This window comes from Cornus florida, unplaced genomic scaffold, assembly GCF_030987335.1.
Source record: "Cornus florida cultivar Cherokee Brave unplaced genomic scaffold, ASM3098733v1 CherokeeBrave_3.0.0_Hap2_Chr05, whole genome shotgun sequence".
Taxonomy (NCBI): Eukaryota; Viridiplantae; Streptophyta; class Magnoliopsida; order Cornales; family Cornaceae; genus Cornus; species Cornus florida.
Genome location: NW_026775575.1, coordinates 113,416,694 through 113,427,360, shown reverse-complemented (window position 1 = coordinate 113,427,360; position 10,667 = coordinate 113,416,694). Strand labels below are relative to the sequence as shown.

Here is a 10,667-nt window from a genome sequence, read left to right as displayed (position 1 = left end):
AATAATGAAATTTAAAACTTATTTAAGACCAGTATTACTTTACCTAACAAGTTAATCTTTTAAATTGGATATCCACAGACCCAACACAAGTGTATTCCAGGGCCCACTCTACCCGAATTTGTCTTCGTTCAGGCCTGGGTTAGCATTTATTCCAAAACCCAACTCCAACCCATTCTAATTAAGTCATCCGACCAATCTGAAATATAAAACACCTTTTTCAATCATAAATGTATAATACATAATACTATGGAATAGCCTAAATAGGTCCATTCATATATGTTTATTGCATGAGTGTGTGTATTGAATTTTTTTTTTTGGGTAGATTAAAAGTAAAAAAATTGTTGTTATATAACTTATATTTATGAATATTGTACATTTAGATTATCCAATTGGATTAACCCAAGAGAATTTGATTTTCTTTATATTAAGGTACTCCTCTTGAATGGCACTACCTAGAAGGAAAAAAAAAAAAAAATACACAAGCACTACAACTAAATAAAAAATGTCAAACAATTAATTAGAAAAAAAAAAAAAAAATATATATATATATATATATATATATATATATATATATCACACAATTTATTGCATCCTCCATTCGTGATTTAATTTTGTTGGTTTGTAACTTTGTGTTATCAGTAACGAAAACTTCAACACAAAGCGTAACCCGTCTCATGCCACCTACAAGCCCCATATCGGATCACTCACCCAACACGTGCCTGGCTCTATAAACGGCCCAGATATCCCGAGCGCACTACCCATCCAGCGTTGGGAAAATCACCACGTAAGAATGGCTTATCGCTAAATAAACGGTTCTAAACCATCCACGTGTCATTCACGATGCGATATTAGACCAACGATCCAACGGACCCGGCACTCCCTCCATCACCAGCATCCCCGAATTCCACCCTCTTACCGGCGATTCCCTAAACCCTAGCCGGAAAATTCCGTCGCCGTCCCTCCAACTTTCCTGAAAGAATTGCCTCCTTACCATTCAACAACAATTCGTGAAATTCTTTGAGAAATTCACTAAAATTCACAAGAATCGTTGAGAAATTAAGGTTTGTAAAGTAGAAGTTTGTCGATCGATAAAGCTTGTGATTATCCATGGCTGATTCGGACAATGAATCGGGAGGACACAACAACAACGCAAACAGTGATTTCTCGGCGAAAGAACAGGACAGGCTTCTTCCGATCGCGAACGTGAGCAGAATCATGAAGAAGGCGTTGCCGGCGAACGCGAAGATCTCGAAGGATGCGAAGGAAACCGTGCAAGAGTGCGTGTCAGAGTTCATCAGCTTTGTGACCGGTGAGGCGTCCGATAAGTGCCAGAGAGAGAAGAGGAAGACGATCAACGGCGACGATCTGCTATGGGCCATGACGACGCTGGGGTTCGAGGAGTACGTGGAGCCGCTGAAGGTGTACCTCGCCAAGTACAGGGAGATGGAGGGGGAGAGGACCGCCGTGGGCCGCCAAGGCGAGAGGGACGGTCCCGGCGGCGGTGGGACAGGCGGAGAGGGGTTTAACGGTGGTGGTCCTGGGATGTACGGTGGGATGCAGACTTCGATGATGATGATGGGTGGTCATCAGGGACAGGTGTACGGTTCCAGTTCATTTCATGGTGGAGGTGGAGGTGGAGGTGGAGGTGGAGGTGGAGGCGGCGGCGGCGGCGGCGGCGGCAGCAGCCTTGGTGGGGGGGCTTCCAGTGGGAGACAAAGGTAGGTGTGTTTTTAATATATTATTTTTAAATGTAATTTTGCTATAATTTAGTGATAATTGTGGAATTTTAAGAAGAACTAGAGTTTTTTTTTTTTTTTTGTTCTTTTTTTTTTTTTTTGTGGTTTGTTTATGTGAATTGAAGGGTTGTATGTGTAATTGTGGAAAAGGGAATTGATGATGAAGATATATATATAAATGCATAAAGCAAAAATTGTAACCTTGTGTAACAATAGGACGGTAGAAATTTGTAATTGGGAAAGAAGAGAGAGAGAGAGAGAGAGAGAGAGAGAGAGAGAGAGAATTCTGTATTATGTACAGAGGGATTCTCATGAAGAAGAGAGCAAGTGTATTGCCTTTTTTCCTTTTGTTTCCTTCCCTCTTGATCTTTCTTATCCTTCATTGTTCACTTTATTTAAATTGATGTTTGGCCGTTTCTACTTTTTCTAGTATGTTATGTCACTCTGTTCTTAGGTCACAAGCATGAAAAAGAAAAAAAAAAAAAAAAAAAAAAAGTGGTCTTTGTACCTCGGACAGTCTTAATGGTTTATTATGTTTGGATTTTGTCTCTATATTTAGGTTTGTACCACCATATAGATAAATCCCTGTAAGTCTATTCTTGCTACATGAATTTCTTATATTTGGAAATTAAATCAAACACACACCCGTTACCTCTCATCTTCTCCTTGATCATACCATCCGGACCATGAAGTCATTTTTAACTGTTGGAGCAAATTTGGTTTTGCCAAGAAATTTTCACTGAGGGAAAAATGATTTTATGGCAGCAAATTGTGGGGGTAAAAATGGAGAGATTAGCATGTTGTGTTATCAGGTTGTTTTAATCCTTTTATAACTTATTCATTCTTTTGAAATGGCACTAGATTGTTACCCTCCCTCCCTATAGCTTCTTCACATGTGTTCGGCTTATTCCTATTATATCTGATCTTGGTTCCCTGTAAAGCATTTTGGATGTTCAATCTGTTTCCAATATTAATTCCGTGGATGAATAATAACCCGGCTTCTCTACATTTAAAAAAGTTTTCAAATCAACAATAGACACCATTCTTTATATTACGAATTTGGAGCTTTTATCATTTTTCATAAAAGTTGGGGAGGGGGGCAAATGGTCGGGTTTGGATTTGGATTGGATTAAAAATAGACGGGTCAACATGGGTCAAGACTCTTATTCAACCCGTTCAGAACGGGTTGAAAATAGGAGGGTTAATTCTATGACATATGAATTTATTAATTATTATTTTTAGTTATTTTGAAACTTTTAAATTTATTTATACTTTTAGAAAAATAATGAAAATTTAGTAATGGGAGGATAAGTAATTTGTTTATACTTTCAGAAAAATAAAATAGAATTTTAATTTTTTTATACTTTCAGAAAAATAATGAAAATAATGTATGAGGATATATAACAAAAGTTCAAGCAAACATGTGTAATTTATTTGGACCGTGGCTTATATAATAAATAAATTTTTTATTTTTTAAAAATCCTACTCACATAGTACCAAATCTGTATTCATAAGAATCAGTTTTAATTGACAGAATTAGGTTCTCGAAGAATATCGCTGATGTGGAATAAGGTGCACAAATCTCAACTACTTTATAATTCTTTATTCGGTAATTAGCGGTATTACTTTAATAAGAAAGGCATCACCTTCACGTGACATCACATGCCTTCTTTACAAAAATATGATTTATACATGTAATAAGTAGTGATCTCTTGTTCCTTATGGAGTAAGAAAATTCTTCTGTATCTTTTATAGTGATCATTAAATTAAATCTAATGGTCACATTCTAAACCTACCTATATGTTTTTCTTTCAATACCAAACCATTATCGCTATTCTGCATCTTTTATAGTGGTCACATTCTAAACCCACCTATATGCTTTCCTTTAAATATAAAACCATTATCACTATTTTAAGTTTTCAAATTTAATATTAAATCAATACCATTAATTACAACAATAAAAGGTAAGTACTAAAAAAATAAAAATAGAAATCTCTTCACCTCTCGAAATCACGTCTCATCACTAATCAGAATTTTATTTTCTTTTAAAAAAAAATATTATAAGTATTAGAGAATTGCATTCATGACTTGATACTAAAGTTGACATTGCCTATTTGTTTGAGTGTGAAAAAGAAATTAAAAATTACACTATTGATATACAAAACATCAACTAGAAAAATTAAAAATAAAATCTGTATTTTTTTATCCACTTGATTAACTTAAGTTAACCTGTGATTTGCACAACACTTCACAATTTAAATTATTGTATACCTCCCTAAATGCATGTTATTTAGAAATTAAAAATTCAATGTATTGTTCTCTAACCCCTTTGTCACAAATTGTTTCATCTTTCTTCTTAATTTTGTTTTATTTTATTCCATATTTTAACTAGTTGTAAACATATTATAATTACTCATATGTCATGATAAGTCGTACAAAATCATTTTTCTAGTTCTACTATAATAACAAAAATTTATTGACATATGAGGAGATTTACGACAAAAAAAATTATATTATTCTATTAAATTTCAGATTTTAATTGTAAATTAGTTGTTTTTCTGAGTTTTTTTTCTTTAATATTGCAATTACTATCATCATTTTTTTTTTTTTTTTTTCACTATCATCATTTTTTTTTTGGTAAGCAAAAAAAGTATGAAAGACTGGTAATATGTAAAGTAACAGCAAAGACATCAAAGAAAATAAAATTTTCTATTAGTGGTGGTATTTGGTATTTACCTTTTATAGTTGTAATTAGTGGTATTGATAAATTTTAAATTTAGAAATTAGAAATAATGATAATGGTTTTATATTAAAAGGAAAGTATATAGGTGGGTTTGGAATTTGACCATTAGATTTAATTTAATGATCGCTATAGAAAGTACGGAAGAATTTTTTTACTCCATAAGGAGCAAGAGATCACTACTCTACATGTAATATATTCTACTAATATATATATATATATAGAATTACGTATCTAATTCTTTACAAGATAATGCTAGATTATGGAGGGCCAGGATGAAATTATTAGAGTGATTTTAAGAAGTTAAATACTGTACGAGGATAACAAAAGTTCAAGCAAACATATGTAATTTTTTTAATTTTTAAAATTTTTTAAATTATTTTTATATATTTTTAAATTTTTAAAAAAAATAAATTATTTTTTATTTTTAAATTATTTTTTTTGAAAGGTTTTATAAATTTTAATTTTTTTAATTATTTAAAAATTTAAAATTATTTATTTTTTTAAAAGAAATTTCTAGAGAGAAATTTAGAGAGAGGGGATCGATGAGAGACAAATTTAGAGACAGGATTGTGAGTAAGAGAATTTTAGAGAGAAACGAATTGAGTGCAATATAGAGTAAATGTGTGTTGTGTGTTTGTTAACCATATTCAATCCATCTTGACCTTCAAATTAAGGGATTAAAAATGATCCAATCCATCTTACCCTTAAATAAATATGATTCACTCATAACCATTAAAAGACGAACGAATATGAACATGTTGATAATTCTTGACTCATTTTGCCACCCCTACATAAAAGTCATCTCTATTGGTTAAAATTAAGTTTATGGAAAATCTTTTTCTTTTGATAGTTCATTGTTTTATTAGATCTCCAAGACTCCGACGGTCCGAACCCCTCTTTCCGGGACTCCGACGGTCCGAACCCCTCTTTCCGGGACTCCTCCTGGCCATGAACCCCCCTGTATTGGATGTTTTTTTATTGAATTCTCACTGACCTTGACTCACACTTATAAAGCGGTCGAATTCTCACTGACCTTGGGTTGAATTGTTCTATGTCGTCTTTGACTTCAAACCTTCACACTTCCAATTTTTAATCTAAAATAACATTCCGTATGTTAAGAAAAGTATTTGGGTTCCAAAAAAAAAAACCTTTCAAGCTACCCGAGTTTCTTAAATTAAGAAAAAATACCGCAGTTTAATACTTGTCTACAAGGAAAATGGTGATTATGTTTTCATGATACTTGGTTAAGAAAATGAAATATCCGACAATGAACATTTTAGATTGGACATGGAAGAAACGCATGAGCTCACGATTCACCCAAAAAGAAAAAGAATTGATAGGAACAAAGGTTTTGGAGTCAGACTGGTGCGCAAATGAGCTTGATCCCACTATAAGTTTGGTACACGTCCACCAAAGACCATGATTTGATGAAGCCACTAGCCAGCATACGTGGAGTGTGATCTTGGGTTGTAAATAAGCTAAAAAAATTTCAGAAAGTTAATCACAAAATGCACATGAAAAAAATATATGGATATCAATTGTATCACATACCTAGTATTTTACCCTCTAGAGTCGGGTCTTGAGTTCAAAAATATATACACCAAAAATACAAATGTCTTGAGTACAAAAATATATACACCAAAAATACAAATGTCTTGATAACAAAAATATATACACCAAAAATACAAATTACAAAACATAATAGATGCATGCGGTTTTTATAGAACCCCATAGCTTCTTAAACTGCTTATATAGTACAAAATTACATTTATTCATTGCTCTAGGCACTTCCCATTCAACACTCTCAAACACTTCTAATCACAATATTTATCATGTCATAGACTCATGGCTAAAGTGATCACTTTCCATCCGAAACCAAACAAGGAGTGAAAAAGAAAATGTCGTCAAGCCGATCATTGCTAGGCGAATTGCCACCATAGACCAACAATCCTTTGCTGCCGTCATGCTGTCCTGCCGCAAATGCACACCACCCACGCGGCCCCGGATGCTCACCGGATTCTGACTTATCATCCAACCGTTTCCACAATAATGTCTGTGTGTCCAATGCATATAATTCGCCCGAAAACTTCCCTGCACCTAAGTGGCCCAAATCACTAGGGTCCACTTCCCCACCATATACAAATATGTATTTTCCAATTCCAACGGTTGAGAATACACTTCTAGGCGTTGGTTTTTCCCCGGTTGTCTCCACTTCGACCCACTTTTCCTCAACCGGATCAAAGAAGTGCACATCATCAAGCTCCACACCAGAGAAACCATACACAACCCAGATTTTACCTTGGGCCACAGCCAGCCCAGGCCCACCTCTACCCTTGCAATTCTCTCCTGCAACCGGATATTTGACCCACATTTGATCAATAACATCATAAGCCCATAGATCATTAAGCCGGCCGGCGACACCACAACCGCCAAATACATACACCCGCCGGTCATCGGCAGTCACAGAGTGGTAGCTCCTGTGAGGGGGGCCGGTGTCCCCACTAGAGATTAGGGCCCACTTGTTCGTAGACGTGTCAAAAGAGTATAGCTCATTGAGCTCCTTGTGAGTGGCATCCCTACCACCGAACACGTAGATGGTCCCACCAACCGAGGCCATTGTGACACCAACACGTGGCGGAGGGATGTCACCGGTTGCATCTGCCACGTACCATGTGAGGTCATTGAGATCAAACATGTAGAGATTGTTATCAACTGGGACACGTGGCGTGAACTCGCCACCAAAAACATAAGCCTTCTGTCCTACCAGGGCTACTGCATGTGAGCTTCTTGCTCCAGGTGCAATACCCTTTTGGCCGAGCTGATACGATCATACACATGGTTACACACACCATTTTTCCAAGTCATTGCCATTTTTATAGCATTTTAAACAACTAGGCGTGATAGGAAAACAGTATCAAACATTCGACATTTCATAATACAATAGTAGCATGTAAAGTCATGCTAGTGGTATCAACGAGCCAATGGCCTAACGATATCAACCTCTTGCCTCCCAAAGGGAGGTCAGAGGTTCAAGTCTCACAAAAGACAAGTGTGTGTGAGTAGTAAATAAAAAAAAAAAAAAAAAAGAGTCAAGTCATGCTAGTGGTCAATGGTCATCAATACTCACATCGGCATATAAGGAATGCTTACATTACATATTGTCTACCTTGGTTGTTAAATGAAGTGATATGTATGAGAAACCCACCTCAACTAAAAGATGAGGTTGGATAATTCTACGAAGAATAAGAAGAATACGTTATGTTTTGGAGTGTTAAATTGGGTCTTGAAATTGAAAGGGAAGTAAATTTACTCCAATTTCAATTCCAGAATACTGATTAGTGCTCCCAAATGCAACATAAGAATTGATTGGTGATATATATGACTCATGAAATTAGAAAGTGATGGATTTCAAGCCCCTTTAATTTGAGAGGGTTTCAATTTTTTTTTTTTTTTTGTCCACTTCAATATATCCTGAGCAATTTGAATGAATGAAGAATATAGAGAATACAACTCAATTCAACAAAGCCCTCATCAATTTACGATTCTACTCTATTTAACACTGTAACTTCAATTTAAACCATACATTTGTCATAGTTTCCTTTATCATATCAAGACATCATAGTACTAATGTTCTAATTCCCCTATTATTGACTTCAAATCCAAAACTCAAAGCTATCACAATCTAATCGGAATGATAATTAATGATACTTCAAAATCCTCCATATAAACGGTGATGATCGAATGGATGGTCGTGATCAGTTGTATTATTGGACTTTTAAGAAACATCAAAGTTAACCAAGAGCATAGCGATCAGTTCTACTCTAATTAACACTGTAACTTCAACTTAAACCACACACTGTTATAGTTTCCTTTATTATTATATCAACACATTATTATTCTGAATTTTTTTTTTTTTTTTCTTCTGGGAATGTCATTATAATTCTGATGTTCCAATCCCTCTATCATTGACCTAAAATCCAAAACTCAAAAGCAATCGAAATGATCAACTTGAAGCTAATGATCATCTTGAGCAATCTAATAGGTGATCAAGTGCGTTCACAGAGGTAAACAACAATTTCATAAGCACAATTATTGAAATAGTACACTAGGGTTCAATCAAATTAAGTCACCAAACAGAGCGAGAAAAGATTTGAATGCGATTAAACCCTAGCTGATCATAAATTCAAACCAGAACACAATAAATAAACGCGATGGAAAGTTAAACTAAGAAATCAAGAAACAAAAACAAAACTAACCTTAATCCATGCACCTTGTGCACCCATCGCCGGCGGTGAGATTGAGTCGCTTGAATATTGAGAATGGGTGAGGCAGTAGTGACAATGCGTGTTCAGCTCCCCACTATCCGTGTGATTAGTACACTATCTTATAGGAGTAGTACGATACCAATAAAGGAATTGTACCAATTTGTTTGGTAATTTTTGGCCTCATAATGAGCGTTTCTCAAATCTCAATTGTTTACATTTTATAATAATAATAATAATAATAAAAGGCAACCAAGATATTGGCTTGAAGGGCATGGTTTGTGCCTGCTTCAGATAAAACCTAGTTGAACTTTTAATTTAATGGTATAATAAGCTTACGACAATTGGTTATTAAATTTAAAACATTAAAATCCAGTTTTACCTACCCTAAATAAAATATTAAGATTCTCTCCCGTATGAGTAGTGCCTTGCTTTAGAGTTATATTAAACTTAGCTGGAAGTTTGTGATTGATTAATTGTTTAATCGATTTAGGATGTTAAATTAACTTTGTGCCTACCTTAGTTGCTATCGTTCTTGTTGGAATTAATTAAACAAGGTGGGTGTGTTTGGCAACTCGTATAATCCCAAGCCTAGCTAGAGTTAGTCAAGTCTAATCCGATCGATCCAAGTTTACAAACCATTGCCTAAAACAACTGACCGATGCCCATGGCTTGAGATTAATTGACAGACATGATCCAAACACGACCAACTCAAGTGTAACCTTAGAAACCCAACCCTAATTCTATCAACCTAAGCCTAGTACTCGAGCTGAATCGAAACTCCAAAAAAAACTTTGGAAAAATTATTATATGATTCTGATCAACCATGAAATGACAGGAAAGTAAATAGGTCAATTAATGATTAGTGAGGACCAATAATCTGAGATTTAGTTTGGAGTAGAGACTAGGTTAGGGTTGAAGATTTTATTTTTGGTTATTGTGGTCTAATTGACCTCAAACATGGCACTGCATTAGTTGGGCCCTTCATGGATCATTTACAAGCAGGAAGCACAAAAGCTGTGGTGGCATTGAGTCCATTGACTAAACTTTCTCGGCAAATTTGGTTTTGCCAAGAAAGTTTCACTGAGGGAAAAATGATTTTATGGCAGCAAATTGTGGGGGTAAAAATGGAGAGATTAGCATGTTATCTGTTTTAATCCTTCTATAACTTATTCATTCTTTTGAAATGGTACTAGATTGTTACCCTCCCTCCCTATAGCTTCTTCATATGTGTTCGGCTTATTCCTATATATATCTGATCTTGGTTCCCTGTAAAGCATTTTGGATGTTCAATCTGTTTCCAATATTAATTCCGTGGATGAATAATAACCCGGCTTCTCTACATTTAAAAAGTGTTCAAATTAATAATAGACACCATTCGTTATATTACGAACTTGGAGCTTTTATCATTTTTCATAAAAGTTGGGGTGACAAATGGACAGGTTGGGTCGGGTTTTGGTTGGATTAAAAATGGTCGGGTCAACATGGATTAAGATCTATATTTGGGTCAACATGGATTAAGATCTATATTTAACCCGTTCAGAATGGTTAAAAATGGACAGGGTTAATCCGTTATGATCGTGGATTTATTAATTATTATTTTTAATTATTTTTTAATTTTTTAATTTTTTTATATTTTCAGAAAAATAATGAAAATTTAGTAATGGGAAAATAAGTAATTTTTTTATACTTTCAGAAAAATAAAATAGGAATTTAATTTTTTTTTATATTTTCAGAAAAATAATGAAAATACTGTATGAGGATATATAATAAAAGTTTAAGCAAATATATGTAATTTATTTGGACCGCGGCTTATATAATAAATAATTTTTTTTATTTTATTCCTAATCATATTCGTTTTTTATTTTTTTAAAATCCTATTCACATCGTACCAAATCCGTATTCATGAGAATCAGTTTTAATTGA

General features: G+C 34.4%; 2 protein-coding genes across 2 annotated transcripts; one reads left to right on the top strand and one right to left on the bottom strand.

The window, feature by feature from the left end:
• The first annotated feature begins 673 nt into the window (after positions 1 to 673).
• LOC132308705 (nuclear transcription factor Y subunit B-3-like) lies at positions 674 to 2,160 on the top strand. Its single transcript, XM_059806882.1, has one exon. It carries the CDS (start codon positions 1,108 to 1,110, stop codon positions 1,720 to 1,722), a length of 615 nt encoding a protein of 204 aa, XP_059662865.1. The 5' UTR covers positions 674 to 1,107; the 3' UTR covers positions 1,723 to 2,160.
• A 3,853-nt stretch (positions 2,161 to 6,013) lies between these two features.
• On the bottom strand, positions 6,014 to 8,946 carry LOC132308704 (nitrile-specifier protein 5-like). The gene is made up of 2 exons (XM_059806881.1): positions 8,736 to 8,946; positions 6,014 to 7,297 (listed from the first exon to the last, which is right to left on the bottom strand). Exons 1-2 carry the CDS (start codon positions 8,760 to 8,762, stop codon positions 6,338 to 6,340), a joined length of 987 nt encoding a protein of 328 aa, XP_059662864.1. The 5' UTR covers positions 8,763 to 8,946; the 3' UTR covers positions 6,014 to 6,337.
• Between the last annotated feature and the right edge of the window lie 1,721 nt (positions 8,947 to 10,667).

Bases quoted from the DNA above. Each gene is read 5' to 3' on its own strand.
- LOC132308704 (XM_059806881.1), bottom strand. From the start codon at position 8,762: ATGGGTGCACAAGGTGCATGGATTAAG. The intron at 7,298-8,735 runs GTTAGTTTTGTT...TGATCGTATCAG, and splicing joins CACAAGGTGCATGGATTAAG to CTCGGCCAAAAGGGTATTGC.
- LOC132308705 (XM_059806882.1), top strand. From the start codon at position 1,108: ATGGCTGATTCGGACAATGAATCGGGAGGACACAACAACAACGCAAAC.